Source organism: Elgaria multicarinata, chromosome 8, assembly GCF_023053635.1.
Source record: "Elgaria multicarinata webbii isolate HBS135686 ecotype San Diego chromosome 8, rElgMul1.1.pri, whole genome shotgun sequence".
In the NCBI taxonomy this organism is placed as follows: Eukaryota; Metazoa; Chordata; class Lepidosauria; order Squamata; family Anguidae; genus Elgaria; species Elgaria multicarinata.
The window spans coordinates 65,313,005-65,340,992 of record NC_086178.1 but is presented as its reverse complement, the minus strand read 5'-3'; the positions used below and the strand labels follow the sequence as shown (position 1 = coordinate 65,340,992).

Sequence of the window (27,988 nt, the reverse complement as noted above, 5' to 3'; positions counted from 1 at the left end):
TTTGCCTGAATTATGATAGAGTAGGGTTAGAAAATGAACAAGGGAGAGGAAGATTATCCAGGTAAAAATGGCTTTTGAAACTTAATTTATCTTACTTTTGCATAGGTCTTGGGCATCTCAGTGACATTTTGACTTTGAAAATATTATTGGCAAGTTGCTGATTCTTCCAGGAACATTCTGATTGGTAGACTTTCAAAGGCAAAAGCAAGTCAAACCAGAACTTAATAAAATCCTGACATTCGTTAAGGCTACTTCTGGTTGACTACACCAAAAATTACCAAGTATTTTAAAATGGTACCCATCAGTATAATTTTGTCTTTCTTACTGATCTGTCTCTATTAGGTTTGCAAATTATCTTCACAGCCCATATTTAACAGCATACTTGCTGTTGCAGATAAATGTCCCAAACAGGCAACATATCACTGAATCCACAAAAAAGAGAAGTAGCAGCTGGATATACAGTATAATGCACAATTAAGCCTACACAGAGCTATTCAGATTTGAAGGATGCTTTTGAATGGGAACCATGATATACACTTAAACGATATATATATATATATATATATATATATATATATATATATATATATGTAGGTAGCATAGAAGAATGATTAGGCGCTGCACTGTAAAAAGAAACCCCAGATATGCCTATCTGCCTTTGTAGATAAATATATTGAACATGTGATATTATCTCATGGATAGTTGAAAATATCTATGGAAACAGAGGAAACTTATGCATCCCATTCCTGAAGATATCTTCGTGTTTTCACATACTCTGCAAGTGTTGCCTGTCTTTTTTATCAAAGAACTATGAAGCCACTCTAACCATGTGCATCATATGGTATCACTGGGCCTGTTCAGATGGCATTGAGGACTCTGTGATTAGCTTAACCACAGAATATGGCAGCCAGGTTGGTCACTAGTACATCTAGGGGTGAGCATATTACCCCAACATTAAAATCACTCCACTGGCTGCCAATTAGTTTCTGGGCAAAGTACAAAATGTTGGTCATTACCTTTAAAGCCCTAAATGGTTTGGGACCAGGTTACCTGCGGGATTGCCTTCTCCCATACAGTCCGCCCCGCACACTCAGGTCCTCTGGGGAGAACTTACTTCAGTCAGCTAAAACTAGGCTGACATCAGTTTCCCAGAGGACCTTTTCTTCTGTCGCCCCCAGATTGTGGAATGGCCTGCCTGAGGAGATTCGTAAAATTAACTCTGTGTGATTTTAAGGCAGCTTTAAAAACTAGCCTTTTCCGGCAGGCCTATCCAGATCAATGTAAAATCATGAATGTTTAAGATGTATTGATTCCTGTTCTAATGTTGTTCCCCGCCTCAATCCAAAGGGAGAGGCGGGTAAGATATTATTATTATTATTATTATTATTATTATTATTATTATTATTATTATTATCCATGCTTTTCTCTGGTTAGCAGTAGCCACAAGCCGTACGCTTGCACATGACACTGTTGACCCTGTCTGGTTCATGGTTTCCTTAACCACATGCTAGCCACAAAGCAGTTAGGTGAGCGCCTGAGTCTCCTGAATGCTCCACCCCGTATCCCATCAGACCTTTCGCTAAGAGAGCCAGCAGTTGCGTGATTTAGGCCGCTCTATACTGCTAGCTCTATTATTTTGGCCCCTTAACCACAGCTACATCGCATAAGACACCTTAAGCCAAAGTTCGTGCCGCTGACCCTGCTGCAGAACAAAGGATCATTCCATGAGTGGAACTCTCCTTCACTTCATAGAATGGAAGCTTTGGATGCAACCACATATTTATACAGTTCAGTTTTTTAATGTTTAAATTAGAAAACTAATGTCTTTCAGTTCCTGTCGGTTGATCAGGTTTCTTGTGACATCACAGAGCCAGTTTGTTATAATGGCTTTGTTGGATTTTGATGCATGAAACAGGTTCAGATCATTGCTCAGCTATGAAATGCACTGGGAAAGCATGGGCATATGACTAACTCTATGTTTAAACTAACTCACAGGGTTGCTGTGAGGCTGAGCAGCTAATCTGAGCATCTTTGGAAAAGGTCAGGATACAAACATTTGGGTTTTTTATTTTTTTATTTTTAAATCAGAGCCATTCAAGCATCGGAACAGATCATCCATTCACTCTTGGACAACATAGATACACTGTGGACTGTGAAAGTGCTAGTTTGTAGTGGTGACTGGGTCACAGAAGAATGATGTTTTATTAACTCATATCATCAGCACATAATCTACCAAATCTGCATACCAGATGCTTGTTACTTTCAATATGAATTATATCAAAAGATGTATACACTTCATATTGGATTATATTGCTCATAAAACATCAGGGTACTTTTGGGAACATGATTGACATATTGTCCACCTGCAATTTTACAGCAACTCATTAAGTGTAAAATGGGGGAAATGCATTTTTCAGAAAGCTCTCATTATCTTATTTTTAAGCACAAGAATGATTTCTTCCTTCCAAGGAACTCACAGGATGTCACAGAGGTTTAGCTGAACTTGAATAGATTTGGCAGTTCAGTTTCAATATGTATCCAGAGATCCAGATGCTGCTTATCAAAAACTTATCCAAACCAATAGGCTGGAAAATACTGTCACAGTTGCTGGGTTTCTTTCCTAGTTATTGCTCAGAATTTGTAAATGGAAGCATATAGACTCATTCACTCCGTTTTGATTCTTCGAATTAAGTCAAGACGATGAGTGGCATGTGACAGAAATGGGGACAAGGAGTTTGGAGGCAGGTTTGGCCTAAATGTGGTTTCTTCTTTTACTCCAAATAGATTTGCACATCCTGAATTTTCAGCCAAAGTTCATTTTCAAAAATAATAATACTTGAAATGCATGGTGTAGGTTCTGAATTCATTATCTACAGTGTATCCCCATTGATTGACTTGTTCTACAGGTATAATGAGTGGTGGTTAGTGGTGGCTTTGCTAGGCAAATGGACCTTTGCAGTCCCTTCTCACCTGTGAAAGTTATGAAATTAATCATTTTATCTACAGACAGGAATTTGGGAGATCAGCCAAGTATGATCAATATTTAATTTAAATGTATAAAAACTTAAATAGATGTCTATATACTTCTAGAAACAGGAAGTCCTGATGTTATACGACTTTCTGATGTGTGGGAACTGTGAAATGACTCTCATTGTAAGTGAAGGTTTTCACACTGGTTTTCTCACGCACTGTGTGAAATTGGTTTGGTAATTTACATAAGAGCCATACATAACAGTGAACTGAAGACTGGTTTGACCAAGAGGTCCTAGAGTCAATGAAGCTGTAGTGAAACTTCCAGTTCCCAGTTTGACCAAGGGGTCCATATGTGGCCATATGTGGAGTCGCGCCATTATTCATAATGAAGAAGCTGCCTTGAAAGGATTTCTGTACTCTAATCATATTCTAAACATTGAAATTAAATGACCATGCCTGCCTCTCCTATGCTACATTTTTTGGGGAACTGAAAGTAAGCTATAGTAGCCTTCCCCAGCACCTTGGATGGGAGGTGCTGGTAGTTGTAGTTGAACACATCTGGAGGACAGCAGGTTGGGGAAGGCTGAGCTGCAGTTCCATTAAACATCCTGCAAAACTTCTATAGAAATTGAGGTGGGGGAAAAGTAAGGTTTGCAATTGACCCCAGCCAATCATTACGATCCACATCCAGCATCTGCTGCTGGTTTCTTCAGATTTTGATACTGGACTGGGAAATTAAAATTGGAATGAAACACATTGAGAATGCTTCCCACTACTCCATATATGGTCCCACCGCTCCATAAATGTTATATATCCCTTCACCATGATATAAAATATTTAGGCACTCCTGATAGACTGAGGGCTCTGAGTTTGGAGTCACCTATTCTATGTCCTGCCAACAGGAGCCAAGCAGGACAAGAGGAGAGCAGAGGTGATTTCAAATCCGTTCTTCTGTTTAAATGAAAAAAGCAGCTGGATGGCTCTCTGAATCCATCTAGCTAACTTACCTTTTGGTAGGTGAGGAGGGGACTGGAGAACCCACAGGACATTGCCTCTCCTGGCCTCTCCTCTCCCCCTCGTCAACCAGCACGCACCTTTTTCTCTCGCCAACTTTTTCCATGAGATCCAACTGCTTTCTGCAGTAGCTGAGACTCATAGTGGCGGAGGGAAGATCCATGGCTGGATCTCCTCAACGCTTTTAGCTCTGTCTTGGGGCATGGAGGAGGTGATCCGCAGCTTCCTATGCACCCCAGACGCTGCCTGAGGACTATAGGATTGCTATCTTTGTTATTTAAATCATCGCTTCATGAGATGATTTAAAAGGACTTGGCCCAATTTACACAATCATTATTGATATAGTAAATATACTATGAAGTACATTTGCATTTTGAGATCTGACTTTTATCATGTCAGAGACTGAGACAGTACCTGAAGATGAAGATTAACTCTAGCGTAGTCACCACTCTCATCACCCCAAGAATGTAAAGAATGTAAACTCTAAGCATGAGTACACATTCAAATAACACAATGATCCCATGAAACAAACAAGGTTAAAATCTCCCTGGAGCTAACGGATCAGCTGGAACTCAATTTCTTCAAATTCTCAACACTTGCAGGATTTTGCCAAATACTGAACAAGAAGCTACTTAAGTATGGGCATTTTACTCTAATTAAGAAGCAGTGGAGATGGTCCTATCTGCAGCATCAGAGGGCTCCTAGCAAAGGGTAAATTAAGCAGGGAGGATGTGATATAAAGATTAATATAGTTTCTACCACTGAATTAATTATAATCCATTTCACTAACCACCAGCAGCTCACCTGTTTCAATCTCTCCCCAACCTGATATGTAGCATTCTGTGTCATCAGGAAATGTTGAATCAGGCAAGCACACCGGTTTGATATATTTTGTTTCCACAGCACAGTGGCCATTGATCGGTTTTAACTTCAGCAAAGCTGTAGGCAGAATGGAAGACAATATTATGGGATATTATTGATTACACATTCATTCTAAATTGCATCAAGCAATTTGATGCAACAAGTGAAAATTCATAAGCTTCATTATTTAAATACGTGTAAGATCTCCACTTCTTTTATAGGGTTGTTTTAATTTTTCTATCACTGTCTCAGGGTCAGGTCAGAAAGCTAATGTGAGCCAAATCAGATTGTTTTTCCTGATGATGGATGGATAGATGGATAGATAGAGATAAATATGAGAAAGGCAACTGTAGGAGGTAAGACAGGAAGCAGAAGACTGGCAGAGAGGAGTGCAACTTAACTCTTTCCCTTTGTGACATTGATCCAATCAAAATCACACTCACACTCACTCTCTCTCACACCCCCCCCCCCACATGGCTTTTCCCCCCTGTGGTGGGAAAGATAACTGACATCTCTTTTCTCCTCTGGGAGACAAAGCAACTGGTGAATTGGGGGTGGAAGCAGAGGGAAAGGTGCTTTTGAACTAACAGACAGCAGGAAGGGAAAGGGTTAAGGGAGAACCATGGGACTGTCTGTCCTGTGTCAGGACTATATCTCAGTCAATCACATGCAAAGCAAGTGAAGCAACCAACAAGATCCATTCACTAAGATCTCAGGAAACTTAAACTGCAGTACTACTAAATTTTATTAGGTTGAATAGAGGATCTGATTTCCATTGATGGATGGGATCCATTCATGGAAGGTGTCTCTGTTTGATTTTCAGGAATCCCCCTTCCCACACACGCCACAGCTCACCTCTTCACCAGAGTCCCCTAACCCTCAGTGTAACATTTTTAGAGAGCTAGAAGAGCTGCGGTGGAGGGCAGAGGTGTAGAGCGTGGGGAAATCCAGTTCCATCCACCCAGTTGCATTTGCCCTAACCAGTGGATCTAACCCATTAATTTTGCACGCTCATCCAATCAATTTCTTTACAGTGGTTATGCTCAAATCAACAAAAGCATTCCTAAACGACTTGCCACTTTGGATTTTTTTTAACAATTAGAGAGTGTTATTTAAATGTATAAGTACTAAATAAACCTTTTTTCCTAAATTTTCTGAAGATAGGTTTGCCATCTCTCTGAATGGTTTGCCTAATTGTATAGCAACATTTTCTCCCTAATATGTAGTCTGTATTGAGCTAATGCTTACTGCTTTCCTCTTCCAATCCTCACTGGCAACATAATAATGTGAAAGCTGGAATGCAACATATGTCATTCATTCATTCATTCATTTATTTATTACATTTTTATACCGCCCAGTAGCTGAAGCTCTCTGGGTGGTTCACAAAAATTAAAATCATGAAGAGCATAAAAACAACCAACAATCTAAAAACACAAATATGCTGATGATACTCAGCTCTACTTCTCCTTGTCGTCGGAGTCAGCTGGGGCTGTGAAGGTGCTGGACCAGTGCCTGGAGGCTGTAATGGGCTGGATGAGGGCCAATAAACTGAAACTGAATCCTGATAAGACGGAAGCTCTGTGGATTGGTGGTTCCCGAGTCCGGGAATTGCGTAAGCGGCCTGTTCTAGATGAGACGGCGCTCCCTCTGAAGAAGCAGGTACGTAGCTTGGGAGTACTCCTTGATCCATCATTGTCACTGGAGGCCCAGGTGGACTCTGTGGCACGGAGTACTTGGGGCCAGCTTCGGCTGATCCGCCAGCTACGGCCTTTCCTGGACGGGGACAACCTAGCCACAGTAGTGCATGCACTGGTAACTTCCCGATTAGACTACTGCAATGCACTCTACGTGGGGCTGCCCTTGAAGAAGACGTGGAAATTGCAGCTAGTGCAAAATGCAGCAGCTAGACTGCTGGCAGGTACATCTTACAGAGCCCACATAACACTGGTTTTAAAGGAACTGCACTGGCTGCCTATACGCTTCTGGTCGGAATTCAAGGTGCTGGTAATGACGTTTAAAGCCCTAAACGGCTTGGGACCTCGATACTTGAGAGAGCGCCTCTCCTTATATATGCCTGCCCGAGACCTTAGGTCTGTTGGAGGAGCCCTTCTCCGCATCCCACCAATGCAACATATACGTTATGATGGGACAAGGGAGAGGGTTTTCTCTGTGGTGGCACCCCGGCTGTGGAATGCCCTCCCCTTGGAGGCCTGATTGGCGCCAACATTGATTGCATTTCGACGCCAAGTAAAAACATGGCTTTTTAAGAAAGCCTTTGATGGTTAAACTCACTGGCACATTGTTTTAACTGTTTTAACTGCATCTATTGCTTTTAAATTATATATTGTTTTAACTTGGATTATGGTTTAATTTGTTTTTAACTGTGTATATTTATTGTTTTATACTGTATGTTTTTATCTGTACGCTGCCCTGAGATCTTAGTGATATAGGGCGGGATATAAATATTTTAAATAAATAAATAAATAAATACAAAATACAATATAACTGTCATAGAACTGGGAACTTGCCGATGTCATTGTATGGGATGTTCTCCTGTTCTGTGTACAGTCCATGTTTAATTATCTTTTCAACATCAAACGTCTGTTCATGATATTCTTTTCTACTAAGATCTTGCTTTCCAAGGGACACTTGGAGGGTGTATGCTTCTGTCCTATGAAGGAAGGGGGGGGGGGGGAACCAAAGAACAATCAGTCATAATAATAGAACTGCAAGAGACCTCAAAGGCCATCGGTACCTGTACTGGAATTCAATGTCGCAAACACCCCTTTTTTAGGGAAGGTACTTGAGAGGGTTGTGGCAGAGCAACTGCAGGCACTCTTGGAGGATACTGATTATCTAGACCCATTCCAGTCTGGGTTCCGATCTGGTTATGGGACCGAATCAGCCTTGGTCGCCCTGATGGATGACCTTTACCGAGAGAGGGACAGGGGGAATGCAACCCTGTTAATCCTGCTCTATCTCTCATTGGCTTTTGATACCATCGACCATGGGATCCTCCTGGAATGACTCCGTGGGATGGGCATCGGAGGCGCTGTGTTACAGTGGTTTCGGTCCTAGCTACGGGGTCGTTTTCAGAGAGTAGCATTGGGTGAACAGTCCTCGGCCTCTTGGCAATTGAGCTATGGAGTGCCGCAGGGCACCATCTTGTCCCCAATGTTATTTAACATCTATATGAAGCCGTTAGGAGAGGTCATTAGGCAATTTGGAGCTAAATGCCATCAATATGCTGATGACATGCAGCTCTATCTCCCTGTGACAACTGAATCAGGTGAGTCTGTGCAGGTACTGGACCAGTGCCTAGACTCAGTAATGGGCTGGATGAGGGCCAATAAACTGAGACTGAATCCTGGCAAGACGGAAGCCCTGTGGGTGAGTGGTTCCTGAGTCCGGGAAACAGGCTCATTGCCTGTTCTGGATGGGGTTGCACTGCCTCTGAAAGATCAGGTTCTAGTTTGGGGGTACTCTTAGACCCATTTGTGTTGCTGGAGGCTCAAGTAGCCACCGCGGCTCGGAGTGCCTTTTACCAGCTTCAGTTGGTTCGCCAACTACGGTCTCTCCTGGACAGGGATAGCGTGGCCACAGTGGTACAGGCATTGGTAACCTCAAGATTGGATTACTGCAATATGCTCTATGTGGGGCTGCCCTTGAAGCTGTTCTGGAAGCTGGAGCTAGTGCAGAATACTGCAGCTCAGCTGTTGTCTGGAGCTGCCTCTTTCCAGCATGTAATTCCTCTTCTGAGGGAACTGCACTGGCTGCCTATTCACTACCGGGCCAGGTTTAAGGTTCTTGTACTTGTGTACAAAGCCCTAAACAACTTGGGACCAGGATACCTGAGAGAGCGCCTTCTCCTCTACCAGCCTGCTCGGTCACTGAGGTCATCCGAGGGCCTGCTCCTGGTGGTTCCACCTAGATCCATCCTCGGATTGGAATCCACCAGGAGAAGAGCTTTCAGCGTGGTGACTCCCCTCCTATGGAATTCCCTGCCTCTGGAGGTCAGGCAGGTGCCAACCTTGTACTCCTTTCGGCACCTCCTAAAAACATATTTATTCCAGGAAGCCTTTCCTTAATATGCACCCTTGACTCTCTGTATTTGCTTCTTTTAAAATTTGTTTTAAATAAATTTATTTATTCTAATAAATAAATAAATAAATAAATAAATGTCATGGAAAACATATCAACTAGATTAACTCATGTAAAAGAAGGATGCAACCTATCCACCTCAGTTACAATGCCACAAGCAGACAGCATTAAGGCCACAACTATATAGATTTCAAAATTATAAAATAATAGTGCTTAAAGGCAGGGCTGCCCCCAGACATTTTGCTGTCTGAGGTGAATTGCTTCACTGGAGCCTTCCCCCTTTCTATGTACAAGATGGCACCTTCTCCCATTCTATGTACACTTCATTCTGCCTCATGGTAGGGCTGACTCTGCTTAAAGGAATACTTTGAAAAATTGTTTTCCTGTTAGAAAACATATGTGTCCAAAACATATTCTAATACCTTACATATCATTGGACAAACAACACACGTAAGTGCTCTTTATCAAGTGATTGCAATTGACCACACACATTTCCATGCCAGGATTATATCAGCAAGCTTTGGCACCAACTTAGAATCATAGAATCATAGAATCATAGAATAGCAGAGTTGGAAGGGGCCTACAAGGCCATCGAGTCCAACCCCCTGCTCAATGCAGGAATCCACCCTAAAGCATCCCTGACAGATGGTTGTCCAGCTGCCTCTTGAATGCCTCTAGTGTGGGAGAGCCCACAACCTCCCTAGGTAGCTGATTCCATTGTCGCACTGCTCTAACAGTCAGGAAGTTTTTCCTGATGTCCAGCCGGAATCTGGCTTCCTTTAACTTGAGTCCGTTATTCCGTGTCCTGCACTCGGGGAGGATCGAGAAGAGATCCTGGCCCTCCTCTGTGTGACAACCTTTTAAGTATTTGAAGAGTGCTATCATGTCTCCCCTCAATCTTCTCTTCTCCAGGCTAAACATGCCCAGTTCTTTCAGTCTCTCTTCATAGGGCTTTGTTTCCAGACCTCTGATCATCCTGGTTGCCCTCTTCTGAACACGCTCCAGCTTGTCTGCGTCCTTCTTGAATTGTGGAGCCCAGAACTGGACGCAATACTCTAGATTAGGCCTAACCAGGGCCGAATAGAGAGGAACCAGTACCTCACGTGATTTGGAAGCTATACTTCTATTAATGCAGCCCAAAATAGCATTTGCCTTTCTTGCAGCCATATCACACTGTTGGCTCATATTCAGCTTGTGATCTACAACAATTCCAAGATCTTTCTCATTTGTAGTATTGCTGAGCCAAGTGTCCCCCATCTTGTAACTGTGCATTTGGTTTCTATTCCCTAAATGTAGAACTTGGCATTTATCCCTATTAAATTTCATTCTGTTGTTTTCAGCCCAGCACTCCAGCGTATCAACTTGAATCTTTGTCTTGCCTAGCCTACAGGAACAAAGTCATGTAAAGCCACTCTGACATGGCAAGTATCAAATATACACTATAGATGAAGTATCTACATAACATGAACATATCTGCATAATCTACATCAATAAGAATACATTTATTTTTATGTGTAAGGGGAAAATGAAAATTTCATGCACATTAAGGTCAAACTGGCATAGAGTGAGGCTACAAAATAGTGCAAGTCAACCAATCACTTCAGATCTTTGTGGTTTGGGTAAGTTATTTTTCCTTACTGTACTGTACCACATGCAGCAGCAAATCAATTGAATACAGCAGGTATGCTTACAAAATACAGTGTGCAGCAGTGAGAACCCAGCACGGGTCAATCAGAATTCCTCCACAGTAATGTCCCTTAGGCAAAAAGAAGCCTCTTGAAATTTTCCTCTGAAGAGAAGCTTGCCATGGATGCTTGCCAGCCGTTGTCTTGGTACCACCATAAATTCTCTTGAATGGTCTTACCATCTCTGGTTTTCCACATGTACTGGATATGCTATCTGCTACAGGAATCTTGGTGGAGAAGATGGCTGTATTCCTGGAGGACTCTGCTAAATACAAATGAGACAACCAGAACTGGAAATGTTATAGTGAGGTTCTGTCTCTTAACTACTCATAAGCAAATCCTTCTTTTCTTGTTCCTTCATTTCTGATTTTGTTTATTAGGAAAAGAGACTGGTGGGCCACACAGACAGTCACATTCAGACTCTTTATATAAGCTGTGCTTGGAACAATGGGGGAAACCGGTGATGTGCGCACTGCTGAATTTCAGTGGTAAATCCTGCTTTTTCCTGTTGCACTAGCATGCACTAGTTACATTGTGCAAACATTGCTTCGTACTAGCACAACACCATTAGCCCCAGCACTTGGACACCACTGCATAGTATCCCATACACTAGAAAACCAGGTTTTAATTCTTCAAAAATCTTATAAATCATTATCTAGAAAACCATCAATCCTGAAACTACAACAGCAGCATCTAGGTATGAAACTACAGCATGTTTGACCATATTCTGGTACCCAAGTGACTAGGGCTCAGATGAAACCAATTTATTCTGTGTTCCTAAGGATATCTTTCAACCCTGAAATAATTCTCCACAGAAACAACTTTACGGCATCAGAGCTGTTCCTCTCAATGCACAAGTATAATCCCTGAAAGACTCATGTAGAATATTATTCCTCCATTCTGTGAATGGTTTGTTTTCTGCTGTACTATTTCATATTTCATTTGCTCTGATGTCTCCTGGCAATAGATATCCCAAGACCAGTTATTTGTTTGGCACAGTTCTTGGTGCTCTACAAATAATAGATCCTATAATATTACTAAACTCTTGGGCAGAGCTTCAAGAACACTTTTTTTTAAAAGCACATGCTGGAGTCACTATAATTTTGTGGGCTGTATTCTAGAGGTAGATAGATGGGACGAAATTCACAATGACTGCCATTCTGAATTACTGCTACACTTTTCAACTTTAATGTGCTCCAAATTATTATCTACTCCACCTGTTGTCGAGCATGGGGAGACATCACAGAAGTCCCATTTCAATTTGTTATTCACATTGACAAAACACCAAGGCTTTTCATCACCATCTGGATTCCTGAAGGAGGGAGGTTTCAAAATTCACTAGTCAGAAGGTCGTAATTATTCAAGAAAAGAAGTTACTAATTGAAGAGGTGAAAGATAGCAGAACTGAAAAGTCTTCACACTAGAACATAAAAACATTCATAGACGTTCCCTAAGCAATAATTGTGCCTGAGAGGATGGCCTGCTTATTATTAGTATTGGTATTAGTATTATCATCTTACTTATATTGCCTCCATAACAGTAGAATAGACCATTAGGGCAACAGGAATTAATGGTTCCTGAAACAACAAGAAATGAGTAGTATCAGAAGAACTCACAAAATGAAGCTCCACTGACCTGCCCCATTTCAGAAATGAGTATTTCTGCTTATTTCAGGGATTGTTAGTTCCTGTTGTGCTAGTGGTCTGTTCTGCCAGCAGATCAGCACTAACAATGGTACAACACCAGAATAGGACACTGTCCATTATCATCATCATCATCATCATCATCATCATCATCATCATCTCTTTTCTCGCTCATGGCGGTTTTTCTAGACAGACATGATGGGCTTTGCTAAATCTTGCTGTCTTTTACTCATTCAAGGATTTTCTGACAATTGAGCATGTTTTAAGAATGACCACTTTCTGGATGTTGGTAGGCCCAGTTTCTGAAGGTTTTCTATATTGTTTTTTTGATATGATGCCAGTGATTGATGTGACTAATGGAATAATTCTGACCTTTTCCTGTTGCCATAGTTCTTTAACTTCCATGGCCAGTGGTGTATATTTCTCTCTCTTTTCCTCTTCTTTTTCTACAACATTTTTGTCATTAGGTATCACTATGTTAATGAGGTACGTATGTTTTTTTCTTTTTTGTCTAGAACTGTTATGTCTGGTTGGTTGAAAGGTATTGTCTTGTCCGTATGAATTGTTCTGTCCCAGTATATTTTATGACCTGCATTTTCCAAGATTGCTTTGGGTGAGTATGTATAGTGTGGTGTAGGTTGTTTGATAAGGTTGAGTTTGATGGCCAGTTGTTGGTCATTAAACCAAGAACTGGCAGCTGTATTGTGTCTGTCCATATAGTCCATTTCTGCTAGATGATGATGATGATGATGATGATTTCTTTTTCAGAGAGAGACTCAAGGTACTTTACACCAGGGATTAAAACATACAATAATTTAAAACAGGTAAAAAAATTAACAATAAAATACCAAGACCTGATATAACAATAAAATTAATATGCCATCAAATGCCTGGGAACAGAGGGAAGTCTTAATATGGCACTGAACAGATGACAGTGTTTATGAAGTTAGTTATATCCATTCATTTTATTAAGTTCTAATATCATTTTTAAAAACTCAGTGTTATCAATTGATGCCAGTGGGAGGTTATATGTCCAAGAGTGCAAGCATTATTTGTAGTGAAAACAACTTTTTCACAGTTCTCAGTGCTCACCTACTACCGGTAATAAGTCTTTCAACCACCAATTAGACTTCATAACCACTGACATTACTTAATGAGTTGCAACCTCTGTAGCTCAATGGCTCTACATGCATTTTTATAGGCACACCATCAGCATTCATACCTACTTTAAAATGCTTATATATATTAGTAGAAAAGCCATTAAAAGCAGTGGCAATTATTTCCATGGTGAGGTCATATAACTAAACAAGAACCCCTCCTGAATTGGAGTAATATCACTGGTGTTTTCATAAACAACAGGAGTTGATTCACAGTAGTTATTACATTGGTGGTAGAAGAACATAATGTAATTTGCAATACCCTGACATAGTTGCCAAAAATATTTTTTGGGAGGAGTTGCAGAGGCATATTTGTATGAATGACAGTGATTTGCATGGAAAGTGAGAGGAATATTTTATTTTTATTTTTTGTTTAATACATACATTTATATACTTTTTCTAGTAAACTTTTTAAGTGATTAACAAGAATAATAAAAATATATAACAATTCCAATAAAAACACAATAAAATAATCACTCGTCCATTATAACCTCAGGGTCATCCCTCAGGAAAAGCTTGCATAAAGAGTTAGGCCCAGCACTGAAGATGTCTACCTAATGTCAATGGGCAGTGTGTTCCAGAGGGTGGGGGCTGCAATGAACTATTCATGAACAGTGGATTACCTGCAGAAGTTATGGTCACTAAGGTCATAATAGTCAGCATCTTCCATAAATGCATTATAACTATTTTCCAAGAGAAAGTGAGAATTCCAGTGAAGGCAGGTCTTCTGGAGCACTGTTCGACTAACATTTCCTCTGTATGTGTGACCATTTTCTTCAAAACAGTCCTCAGCTTCTACAATAGAATTGCTATGTTATATTTGTTTTGGCATTCTCTCTCTCTCTCTCTCTCTCTCTCACACACACACACACACACACAGACGGAAAGAGAAAGAAACTTCTTTAAGTATCTCTCAGAAATATTTGCATCCCACACAAATTCCCTCAACCTAACAGTGTGAATGTTGATCCGCATTTCTTCCTTCTTTCATACCCACTTTGTTGCTATGACTTTTAGCTTTCACAACATCATACATCTTCAGACCTTGAATCTACTTCCTGCTGCAGCATGGCCACATGGTACTAATTAAGGGCATGGCTAGACGGGGCGATATCCCCGGGATCGCCCCGGGATCATCCCCGTGCATCCATATGATGCACAGGGGATCCCGGGGATGAGGAGGGATGATCCCTCCCTTGCCCCGGGATATTACCCTACCCTTCTATCTCGATTTTTCCCACAGTCCCGGGATGATCCCGAGACCACGGGACATGTGGCCCGCTTAGTGGTTTTGTCCCGGCTCCTTGCAAGTAACTGCAAGGATCCGGGCATGGAGCTCTGTGCCCATCAGGGGTGGGGTGGGTTTTGTTGTTTTTTTAAAAAATTACTTAGTTTTTCAAAGGAGCGCTCAAGTGCTCATCTTGAGTACAAAAAAAATTCCAAAATGGCAGGCATGACGTCCTCCCTCCTCCTGGGATGTCGCGCACTGTGTGTAGACTGAGGAAGACAATCTCGCGATCATCATATTGCGAGATCATCCCCCTCCATCACCACCCCCATCTAGCCATGCCCTAAGAGGCACTGATAGATTCCTGTTCTTGGTAAACTGCCAGCAGAAGAGTAGAAAGAGCAGTGTTGGATGCCTTTTACCCTACACATCTTATTTCCCCCGTCAGTTAAGAACACAGAATATTCCCTTACCAATTTCACAAAACTTCCCTCTGAATGGCTCAGGGCACTTGCAGCTGAACATGGATCTTATTCGATGCCTCTGACATGTGCCTCCATTTTTGCACGGGTTGGGTCGACAAGTTGAATGCGCTGTCAATGTTCAGAAAAATGAGACTGATAGCTTGCATGAACAGTACAAGGAGCTAGTCAGCAAGGGGCACTTTCATGACAGGAAAAGTAAGTACAGTGGATGTGGGAAGCCCATGCCCATGGTAAAATTCTTGATCAGCCCTGAAGCTCACCAGGAGGCCTTGAACAATTCACTGTCTTTCTTCCTACTGGGTCATTGGGGACCTAACATGAGATAGCTCCATGCAAGCCATCCTGAACACTTTGGATACTTCTGTCTGAATTTAAGAGGTATTTTTAACAGAAGTTAGGCAGCTACTGTCAAAATTTGGGGAACAAAGGTTTTGATTTATTCTTAGATTAGACATATAGGCAGGACAGCTGTAACAAAAGTAATGTTAGGGATTGCTGTCAATAATGTTACACTTACTCCAGTCAAGGAAGCTCATAGTCTTGGCTTTATATTTGATTCCTTGCTCTCCTTTATTCCTCATATTGAGGCAGTAGCTAAATCCTGTCGTTTTTTCCTGTATAATATTGCCAGGATTCAATCATTTTTGTCTGTCTCTTCTGCCAAGACTCTCGTTCATGCATTAGTTGAATGCAACTAATTCAACTAATGAACAGGGGGAGTGCAACCCTGTTGGTTCTCCTGGACCTCTCAGCGGCCTTCGATACCATCGACCATGGTATCCTTCTGGATAGGTTGTCTGAGCTGGGAGTTGGAGGTACTGCGTTGCAGTGGTTCCGCTCCTACTTGGATGGCCGATTCCAGAAGGTGGTGCTGGGGGATTATTGCTCTGTGCCGTGGCACCTAAGCCATGGGGTTCCACAGGGCTCTATCTTATCCCCTATGCTGTTTAACATATACATGAAGCCGCTGGGGGAGGTTATCCGGAGATGTGGACTGAGGTGTCATCAATATGCGGATGATACCCAGCTCTACCTTTCCTTTTCATCAAACCCAGGTGAGGCAGTGGCTGTTCTGAACCAGTGCCTGGGCACGGTAATGGACTGGATGAGGGCTAATAAACTGAAACTCAATCCAGACAAGACGGAGGTACTGTTAGCGGGTGGTTCTTCTGTCCGGCGAGGTGATGTTTGCCCTGTCCTGGACGGGGTTGCACTCCCCCTAAAGGATCGGGTCCGTAGTTTGGGGGTGCTCTTCGATCCAGAACTGTCACTTGAGGCACAGGTGAACTCAGTGGCAAAGAGCACCTTTTATCAGCTCAGGCTGATATACCAGCTGCGCCCTTATCTGGACAGAGATAGCTTAGCTACAGTTATCCATGCTCTGATAACCTCTCGTTTGGATTACTGCAATGCGTTATACGTGGGGCTGCCTTTGAAAACGGTCCGGAAACTTCAACTGGTGCAAAACAGGGCAGCAAGGTTATTAACAGGGACTGGCCGGCGAGATCACATTACGCCAGTCCTTTTACAACTTCATTGGCTGCCAGTCCAGGTCCGGGCCCAATTCAAAGTGCTGGTATTAACATTTAAAGCCCTAAACGGTTTGGGGCCAGGTTATCTGAAGGAACGCCTCCTCCCATATGTACCTACCCGGACCTTAAGATCATCTACAGGGGCCTTCTCCATGAGCCCCTGCCAAAGGAAGTGAGGCAGGTGGCTACTAGGAGGAGGGCTTTCTCTGCTGTGGCACCCTGGTTGTGGAACGAGCTCCCCAGAGAGGTCCGCCTGGCGCCTACACTGTACTGCTTTCGTCGCCAGCTGAAGACCTTTTTATTCACTCAGTATTTTAACACTTAATTTTAACTTAAATTTAAATTTTACTGTTTTAACTCTGTATTTTAATCCTATATCAACTTTGCTGTGTGGTTTTATCCTGGTTGCGCTTTTTATACTGTATTTCGTAATTGTGTTTTAAACTGTTGGGTGTTTTACTGTGGTTTTAATTTTTGTAATTTTTCTCCTCTGATGTCATGTTTCTCACCTGCCCAAGGGTCTCCACTTCCCTTGCTCGGCTTCGTCCATTTTCTTCGGCTGCCCCTTACGCCTGGAACGCTCTTCCAGAACATTTGAGAACTACAAGTTCAATCGCAGCTTTTAAAGCTCAACTAAAAACTTTTCTTTTTCCTAAAGCTTTTAAAACTTGAATTGTTCTGACTTTTATACTGCCTGTTTGGTGCATTCTCTTACCCTCCTTATTGCTTTATTATGGTTTTATTAGAATGTAAGCCTATGCGGCAGGGTCTTGCTATTTATTGTTTTACTCTGTACAGCACCATGTACATTAATGGTGCTATATAAATAAATAAATAAATAATAATAATAATAATAATAATAATAATAATAATAATAATAAGCAATTTCTCTCAAGCTTGAGACTCACCTTTGTCACAGGATGGCTCTTTGTAGGGATGTCTGCAAATGCATCGATAATAAGGAGCTACTAAGCTTATAAGGCAATCTCCCCTATTGCAGTTAACTCTTTGACATGTGTTTTCCACTATGGTATACAGGGCATGAAAAAAGGACAAGAAAGTTAAGGTTATTTCCTCATTGTGCCTCCATTTCTTCAGTTTTCTATTTTGCCCAGCCCAGCCCAAATTTAGCCCATGCTAGTTAGCCAATAAATTCTAGGATTAGCTCATTATTTTTGTTGGTCAACGGAGCTTCTGCACGGATAGTTCTAAGCATACATTTCTTGGTTGGTCCATTCCAGGTATACTTTTGTTGATTCTTTAGAATTAGACTTGGTCTATTCATTACCCTTAATGGATGGTGACTGCTTGAAACAGCATTGGGGTAGTGTCTTCGCGCTTCTGCTGCAATGTGTAGTGGTGCTCAGTGGTTCTTCCACATCATATGGAAAGCTTCCATGACAATGTCAGAAATGTCTTAATACTGATGGGGAAACACTCTATGTAATGCCATGTCATGAGCTCTGATAATACACATTTTAATAGTATGGCCAAGTCATCCTAAGAAGTCCATTTTAAGAAGCGTCTCCTTGATAAAGGAAACATTTAGCCTGGCTCTTCACAGGAATAAAAATAAAATCTAACACATCACAAATAATTTCTGACAGAGGAGGAAGTTAGTTTCTGGATCCAAACCATAATATCTTGTTAAAATTTATGTAATTTATCTATAGTTATGGTAACTATAAAAATGTAAAATAATGTCATTTTCAAATTCTTTTAACGACAAAATGTCCAACCCAGTTTTATGAAACAGTAATAACAATACGAAAATACCACTTACCACTCTCACACTTAGATCCTGTGTATGGTTTGGGGCAGTGACATGTGTAGCTCTTTCTGTTCCATTCACATACTCCATTATTCAGGCATGGCATAGCCAGGCATGGATTTACTAGCATAGGAAATAATGTTGAAGTTTATCTTATAATTAGCCTTCTGCATGTGTGCTATGAAAATGATAACTGATCTATTATTTGACAGTCTGTCATCCCAGTCCAGTGATGTTTGCCTATGTGGTAAGTTTCTACAATGGAAAATAGCTTTTCCATTTACTCAGACCTAAATTTGGGGGAACAGGCATGGATACACAGTGGTTCACTACTCATCTCTGCAGTCAGCCATAAATGGCTGACTGACTTTGAATCCAGATATAACTACGTATCTTCATCAACTCACTGCCTGTAGCAGTAGCCTCATACATTGTCCTCATGCATACCTGTATTCTGCTTGAGCCCTATACAATTTTTGATAAGGGCCTGAAATGTTGTAGAAAATATAAGAGTTTGTTCCATTTTCACATATTACATATAGCTAATAGCAAAACATGGTGAAACCCTCCATACTATTCTTAGTATCATAAACATAAGCACACACTCTTATCAAATGGCACTGGATCTTAGGAACTGTATCAACCCAGATCATATCTTCACTGAAGGAGAGATTATCCTAAATATATCAATTCCACGGAGAGCAATTCCATGGAGAGATGGAACCCTTAAATAGAAGTTAGGTTAAAAGCAATGAACCTGTTTAAGAGTCTCTAGAGACAAAGAAGCATTTGTTATACTCAGCAGCAATAGTCAGTCATTGTTCTGCAAACTGATGAGGGTCAGATTCTCTGGAAGAGGAATACAATGATCTCTCTCAGTTTGTAGTAGATATTTTGTAGAGATGCTAGTTGATAAGGTATTAACAGCAAAACTAAACTGTACAGCAGGCCTTTTTGCCCTGTTGCAAACCCACCACCACTACCACATCCACCCACACTTTTCCACTTTCCATTGCCTTTTGTCGATCACAAAGTGTGACCAATAAATTACCATTGGGATTGAAGTATTCACGAAACCAGTCAGGATCTGTGGCAGAGAAACTAAATCTGGTATCACTCTGTTCTGGCTGTGTATATTCAGTGCCGTATTCATAGTAATAATCATCAGCTGAGTCTGTAGAGGTAGAGGAAATGTAGGCATACTATTATATGAAAGATAAAATAATATTTTAAAAGCCTATCACACAGTACATATTGATCTGGTAAAAATGAAGAGAAACTGGATGTACTATTTATATAAATATACAAACACCTAGTAAATTTGCATGACAGAGTCACTATCTCTTTGTTTAACCTACAGTACCTCAAAAGATTTCTGAGAGGATAAAATGAGGCAATGAACACTGCTGAGTTCCTTGAAGGAAGGACAGAATATAAATGAAATAAATAAAAAATAAATACAACAAATGAATAAAATCCAGATGATTTATAACATTTCAGTCATCTCTGTAGGCTCAGGCTGGGTCATCAATACATCTTAGTTAATTTTACATTCACAATAATTTTGTGATATAGAGGAGACCAAAAAATAATGACATGGCCTAGATTATCCAGTGAATTTCTTGGCTGAGCAAGGATTAGAACATAAAGATGTAACCTTCCATTCCCACTTATTTGCGCATACCATAGTACTCTAATCTCCCACTTTGGAGGTCCTTCACCACTTGTTTGTTACTGAGGCAAAAATCTAACTGCATCCCAAAGCAAGCAGTGGAATGCCAGACTAATTCTCGCATTTCCTAAAACAATAAAGTTACCACATGCTGATTTTTACCATTTCTATGACACACATTTTCTTTGAATATTTTGATTGAATTATTTGAAGTGTGTGTGATATTTATCCTGTTTGTTGAATTCTTCATAACTAGAGTACACAAATGTGGTAAAATAGCTTTGAGGATTCATTAAAAAAAAGAAAATATTCATTATGAAGAACCAATGTGGTAACTTTAGTTTTAACTTTAGAATTGGGCTTCATGTGAACATGTAAACACACAGCCACACACACACACTCATGAAGTTTAGGTCATGTTAATTTACCAGGTGATTTATGAAAAACAATGGTATTTTACCCCACACATTCAGAATTATTGTAAATTTTTATTCAAAATGACATGTCAACAGAAATGGGACATATTGAGATCTCCATTTTAAAATTAACCTCATCCTAAAACTTTATAGCAATGTGCATTCTAGCTTGCTTATCACATCTCTGAATAACACAGTTCTACCTTCTCATACAATCTATATTGCACTATAGTCAATGTCAAAGCTTCTATTTATTGTAGTACTTTATGATTGCATTTCAACATTTAGTTCTATTTTTTATATTTATCTGCATTGTTCAGAAGACTTTCTGCCAAGCAGTTTATTTCTGTCAACTGCATAACTCAAGTCTATTGACATACTACTGTGAGGTGATTGCAACTTTGCTTATGGTCTTCAGGCCAGGAGAAATGCCTTGTTAAAAGTATATAGACTTCTTCAGGGGCCCAATCCCATCCAGGACACTGCTGAATTCACTCTGACAAAATCAAACTAGCACTGGATAAAGTACAGGTAATTATTCTAGTCTTAGTAGCCGTATAAGAGAAGGGACATATTCACGAACAAAGGGAACAAGTGGGAGATTCTCCTTAGCTTTGATCATGGTGCCACATTTCCAATGCACAGAAACAGATCTTTGTTCATAGCCATGGCGCTCAGGATACCCATTGACAAATAGCTTTCAGAACAGCAAAGTGAAGATGGGATGGCAGTTCTTTCCGTAGACTTTTCACAGAAGTAGTTGATTAAGACGGGTCATCCGCTCTTTCCGGCAGGTGTCACTGCAGTTTGTTGGAACCACTGGTGAGTTTCAAAGAGCAGGTATGGTAATGAGGAGAGTGAAAATGCATACAGGGACACTTTTAAAAGCTCTCCCCTAGGGCTGGGCCGATGGCCTGGTGGATAGCGCTTTGCCTTGAACTGATTATCAACGGCATTATCTTAGTTTTCTCAACTCATTCATTCTGTTGCAGCCTTTATCTTTGTTCTTCCTTTGCTTCTGATGAAAAAAAAATACTTTTTTGTACAATGGATGCTTTATATTTCATATTAAAATAGAACCTTCTTTTTTTCTATGCGCCAACCTTGGTTTCTTGACGGTAAAAAAAAAAAAAAGTTTCACCTCATTTATCGTTATGTCAAGTCAAGACTTCTTTTCTTCGCTCATTATTTCACAAGAGTCGAGTCTTTGCAATATGAAAGTGCTGCAGGAGTGCACGCCGGGCTGAGGAATAAGGATCTCATTCCAAGATAAGGCCATTGTCTTCACCGACCAAATAAAGTTTAATGCAATACAATGGAAAAGAGAAAAACAAAGAGAGCGTTTGCCTGGGGTTCAGACTTCAAGCTGACATTGCATGGGAAGATTTTGCAGAAGTTAGATTTTCCTCTGTTTATTTATTAAACTTTGTATAAGTAAAGGTATCTTTAGCTCCACATGTATTTTTAACATCGCCATGTCACCTAGATACTCTACTGAACAGATGAAAGAAATAGGACTTTTCCATTTTCTGAACAATAGATCCAATTTGGGATGTTCTGAGACCATCTTTATAGTTTCTCCCACCTGGAGGGACATCTCCTTGATTATTATTATTTTTTGTCTAACTTGACTTAACTGGATCCTAATGAAATGTTGGATGACATCATGTGAACTAACCACATGATAGTACTAGTCGTTCAGAAGTTCTATTTCAGGATGTTTTATACACGGTTGTTGGTCCTTCTTCATACATTTTTGTTTGAACATTTCTTTTTGGTTCATTTGGTCATTTTGTTCAGTAATTGCTAATGAGAATTCAACCCACAGAGCTTGCAGAATTAGAGAGAACATTATATCTAGATTCAGGCTGTTTAAGTCACCTAATTTTGAAAGGAACAAACTGCTGCATCTACTTAATCTAGATCTACATCTACAGTCAAACACATGGATGTTTGAACCATTAAATGTTCTAATAAGAAAGGTTGACAACTAATAGATATTATAACATACACTAGAAATGATTACTGTGTACCTATAAAGAAACATATGAAACCTGCCAATATATAGTAAAATAAGAGGGAAGCTTGATATAATATTGGTAGCATCTGGCTCTTAAACCTGGACGTTGGTCTTTACACAGTGACAAAAAAGAACATTCCAAGGATTGGTTCAGATTTAGTGGTACTTCGAGCAGATCCAATGAACTCAATGGAACTGTTAGTGCCACTGCTTTCAGTGGACTGCTTAAGTATCACTGCTTAAGTTTCACTGCTTAAGTATGACTAAATCTGGATCCAATGCAATAAGTTTTGAGCCAATAATTATTCAAATCCCAATATGGTTTGAATTAAAGGCCATCTTCAGTTAAGGTATCTTTTTATCGAAACAAATCCTTTTCAACTGGGGAATTAGTAAGACTCCTGTTTGATCTATTGGTTCCACTCTCCTAGAGTACTTTAGACTTTATTCTTTTTTAAAAGTAGGACTCTACATCTTCTGGTCCAAAATCTGCTGCTTTCGTTTTAATTCCATGTTTGTGGGGATTGTAGCAATCAAGTTTCCAGATCATTTGCTTGGCTGATCTGGACAGTGTCTGGTGAGCTGTACTGGCTTATAGAAGAGTCAATGACTACTTCACCTGATTGGTTGAGTGTATTTAGGATTGCAACCTTAATCACTATGTACCCTTTAATTAATGTCCAACATGTGTACTAAAAGGATTTAGCATCAGGGAGAAATAGCTTACACAGCCCTTCAGGTTTGCCAGTGTGCTTCTTTTGTATTAAAAACAGAAATTATTTAACCATGTAGCAAGAAAAAAAATGAAATTTAGTCTCTACTATAGTGAAGAATATTTTGCATCTATTATTTTGTTGTGAAATCTTTATCCATAATTATGACCTGTTTACACATAGCAGTATCACACAAAGGCCAGTGATGCTTGGTTCAGAAGCCGCAGCTAGTGGAGAATACAGCAGCTAGCAGCTATAAAGAAACTGTACTGGCTGCCTATGAGCTACTGAGACATGTTTGAGGTTCTGTTGTTGACATTCAAAGCCCTCAGGGCCAGGATACCTAGCTGACCGCTTTCCCTTATAGACACCAAACAGACCTCTGAGATTTTCCAAGGAGGCCTTATATTGTATCATACGTGTTTTTATGTAAAACGCTATGTCAAGTCATATAGAAATAGCTTAGATAAATAAATAAAACATTGCTCCAAGTGGCAACTGTTTCTGTGTGGTAACCATTAACGTGCTCACTATGTGTATGATTAATGTGATTTTACCATGCCACTGTAAACTTTCCTCTGGGAACACTTACAGTGGTATGGCTGAAACTGCCTTTTATACCCATTTAACAAGCTGCTGAAATTCGTCTCGCCATGTGGTATCAGGTGCCATGTAGGAGGATTACAGCAGCCCCTGCACAACAACTCTAAAATCTAAACCAGCCCTAAGTGAAAAAAACAATGGATTAGGTTTAAGGTAGGAATTCTGTTTGGTATAGAGACAGATAGCATGAACACTGTTCCTTCTTCACAGTTGAATTTTTTCCTTTGTTGTACAGGGCACTTCCCTAAAAAAAATTATTTCTTTAAAATGACCTAGAGGATGCTTCAGTATATGCACACTGATTTAATAGCCTTTCAGTTGAATTCTGAGTATGTCTTCTCAGAAGTAAATCCAATTCAGTTTCAAGGACTTACTCCCTAGTAAGTGTGTTTATGATTAGAGCATTAGTACTTTGGTTTTCTTTTTTGCATGGATTCTGTTGCCAAACTGGGAAATTACTCTAACTTGAAGTTCTCCTTTTACAGTGTATTCTATTCCATTTGTTTAAATTATTCATAACAAGCCATCGGTTTAGTAAAGTAAAAGCAACATTTTTTAAAAAAAAAATCTAAGCACATAATTAACGTGCAAATTCTGATGCATGGGCTTATTTTAACATATTACAAAATCAGACCCTTCATTCTCTGTAAATGCTGAAAAATCTTAACACACTTAAAGATGCAGTGATCTGACATTTGTCACTGAAATGTGACTATTACACAAAATTAAATGAGACATCCTACATGTATTTTCAAAGCATAACTTTCTTCTGTGTAGTGCAAAAAAGACCCTCCTCTCTACCCCATAGTTGATAGGCAGAGATTGACTTTAAAAGCTTGAAATTAGCTTTGAGGTTTGGATGATCTTTTAAACTGCTTATACTTTCATCTGCGTTTTTGTATGTTGCTGAGCGCTGTGAATCAATTAGCGAATTTCTGATCAATATCCTCTGATCTATTCACTTATAGAGACTCTGTTTGGGGGCAAATAACCACCCAAGCATAGAGAAGTGTTATTACATCTCACAATGAGCTATATGCACCATCTTAGTCTTAACAATATTCTAGAAATTTTAGCCCTCTTTAGTAGTTTGAGATAATCCTGTTTCTCCCCACCCCCTATATGTAGGAACATACCTTATACATACAGAGCATTAGCCCATCTAGTATTGTCTACACTGACTGGCAGTGCTCCCCTAGGATTTCAGAGAAGAGTCTTTCCCAGTCCTATGTGGAGATGCCAGGTTTTGAATCTGGACCTTGTGCATGCAAAGCATGTGAGGCCCTTCTCCAAAGTGAATGCCTTCTGCTCACGAAGAGTGTGCTCTACCACTGAGATATGGTCCCTCCACCAACCCTGGTGTGGAAGATAATGTAAAAAAGAGTGACTGGCCTAAGGTCACACAGTGAGCATCATGGCTGAGTGGAGATCTCCCCAATAAGTCTAGTGTTCTTGCCACTAACATTGACTCACTACTTACTAAAAAAAATACAATCCCATTTTATGTTCTAAAATGTTCAAGTAGCACTTCACCAGCCTTGATAATATGTACTGATATAAAATCCTTCCAAATCTTTCACTTTAGTTGTTAGTAGTATATGTGAGTGGTGCTATGGTTAGGGTGTTGGATTAGAAGATGGGAGATCTGACTCAAATACTACTCAGGGCCAAAACAGGCATGACTTTAAATCTGTATCTTTATTTTAAAACAACAACAACTCTAGAGTACATGCAGGAGGAGGCAATCTAGATTGGGACCCTAACATGGAGGGTAGATCCAGATTGGGGCTTTTGCTAGGGATATTTGGGTGGAGGCAGGCAGTATAACATCCCTACCTACATGCTGGGCATTAGGATCACCCTAGACCATAGCTTTATGGAGACTGGGAATGCTCTTCCTGAGTGGGGACGTTTTCTGCCTTCGTTGGGGTAATTCCTTTGTCATCAAGAGTATGTAGCTCAATTGATTTATCATTCATTGTATGTTATCACAATCATTGGCAGGTGGGCCAGTGTGAAAGTGGAAAGCTTGGAATATCATATCTATATAGCTAAGGGCTAGCAAACATTACACAACTGGTCAATGCCTGTGAAGCGGGTGCTGCCTGGATTGGTGAAGATACACAGGGGAACCTGCAGGTCTTTTTCCTATACAACAGTATAGGGCTTACAGCTACTTAGGTGATTTAAGCTTGAGCCAAGGTTGTCAGGAGGACATTTTGGCATTGTTGATTGAGATTTGGAATCTTTCCTCCACTTTGGTCATGGTTGTTGTGCTTATGTTAATTTATTCTATTTAATAAAGTTTCAGCCTAGTTAATTATGTTGTCACTTTCCTCTGCGATAGTATTGGCATCCCTTAATTCTTCCCCTTGTTTTTGGTTCATGTCTACTTTTCTGAGTTCAGATTTCTCTGCTATCTGGTCTTGTCCAATATCCAAGCACCGGTTTGGCTGTTTTATACCTCAGAGTTCTATTCTCAGAAACTTGTGAAAAATTATTCCTCTTTCTGTAGTGATGACAAATATTTCATCATGTTGGCATTTTCTTAACATTGCATTGTTTCTTTCCACATAATCTATTGTTCTTATATTCCTTTCCCAAGATTAATTTTCTTCATAGGCTTACTATTCTTTCTTGGTGATTTGTCTCTTTCTTAAAATCTGCCAAAAGAAGTACATCAATATATCCCTGTTGATGTTTAGAAAATCCATGTTTATAAGATGCATATGCCCCTATGGACCCTAAGTATGTCAGGTAAGTGTGTTGTAGTTAATAATATTCCAACTAGTGATGGCTGAACTGCCCCACCGTAATTCTTGCTCATTGAGTTACAAATCCAACATTATAAACTCAGGTGACAGTTCTCTGTTATAATGAAATTTTGAAGCATCTTCAGATTTCTGCCTGCATGTAACACTAAAGCACGTATAACCTGGTGTCCCTTTCTGCCCTGTGCATCAGGATGTCTTGCATCACAATGCATTCCTCCTCTGATGGGCTATTATCGCATGTGCTTTGTTTACGATAGCAGATCAACATGGTAGATCAACAGAGGCTGTGGAAGCAGAACAAGCAGAAGCAGCAACAAAAATGCCTATCATGATTGTTTGTGTATACTTTCAGATCCAAACATTTGAACTGATTGAGTCTTTTGGCAAAGAGCAACTAAAGGCACAAATTCATGTTTACATGGAACAAAATTCTACAACTCCCAGCATTCCCCAGCCATTCCCTATTTTCTTAACTTGGTGGCTGGAGAATGCTGGGAGCTGTAAGACTTTTTTCAGAGCTTTATCACACCAGCGTTATACTGTGCAATCACTGTGAATTGCATGCAAAGGACTCAGAAGTTTTCCACCTTATAATCTGCTTTGATTGTGGATGCATGGAAGTACTCCCATGCATCCTGCCTTAATTGTGCAATAAAGCAAAAAGATTTGCCATATTTAGCCCCTACTTTTTGAGCGTATCTTCCGAGCCGCTGCTGAGGCGCAGGAGCAGGATTTTAAAGAAATGCTTACATCTGTGTAAGCTTTAAAGATAAAGACACCAAAATTGGCACAGTAATAGATATTAGGGAGAGCTTTAAGCATACCAAATTTGAATTGAATTGGTTCATCCATTGATTTTTTATGATTTTTTACATTTCCCCCCTTAAACTCACTTCCTGGTATGTAAAGGATCACTGTCACCCAGTAGGAAAAACAACAACAACCGCGAAATCTTAGTGCTACGGGAATAATCCAAGGGAAGCAGGGACGTGGGATGAAGCTTTCAGTCTAAATATGCATAGGATTGTGCCCTAACAACACAGTCCTATAAATTTTTAGACAGAAATAAGTCCTACAATTCACAGCATCCCCCAGGTTAGCATGTTTTTGTTTAAATATATATCGGATTTGCATCCTAAGAAGATGAAGTAAAATCATTCTATGTATGTATTATAAAATGGGATTACTTTATTTCTTTAAGAAACAAAAGGGTTACAGCAACAAACAATTAAGCATGCTCAAAGTTTGTCTGCATAGTCATGACAATGTGCAAATTGCAGATGTGCAGAAAATATAAAATTAATTGAAATACATCTCAATTTGTCATTAATCTCAATTTG

The 27,988-nt window shown here is 40.1% G+C and overlaps 1 protein-coding gene across 2 annotated transcripts in view; it reads right to left on the bottom strand.

Annotated features, from left to right (window-relative positions):
• HABP2 (hyaluronan binding protein 2) overlaps positions 1–27,988 on the bottom strand; it is a 46,269-nt gene that overhangs the window by 4,048 nt on the left and 14,233 nt on the right. The window contains exons 3-11 of one of the 2 annotated variants that reach the window (XM_063132684.1): positions 19,502–19,624; positions 18,463–18,573; positions 17,588–17,704; positions 15,136–15,255; positions 14,058–14,229; positions 11,852–11,946; positions 10,641–10,899; positions 7,377–7,519; positions 4,792–4,926 (exon numbers count right to left, since the gene is read on the bottom strand). In XM_063132684.1, coding sequence (XP_062988754.1) covers positions 4,792–4,926; positions 7,377–7,519; positions 10,641–10,899; positions 11,852–11,946; positions 14,058–14,229; positions 15,136–15,255; positions 17,588–17,704; positions 18,463–18,573; positions 19,502–19,624 — 1,275 coding nt within the window. The remainder of the gene's footprint in view (positions 1–4,791; positions 4,927–7,376; positions 7,520–10,640; positions 10,900–11,851; positions 11,947–14,057; positions 14,230–15,135; positions 15,256–17,587; positions 17,705–18,462; positions 18,574–19,501; positions 19,625–27,988) is intronic. The other variant, XM_063132685.1, reaches the window with a different exon arrangement.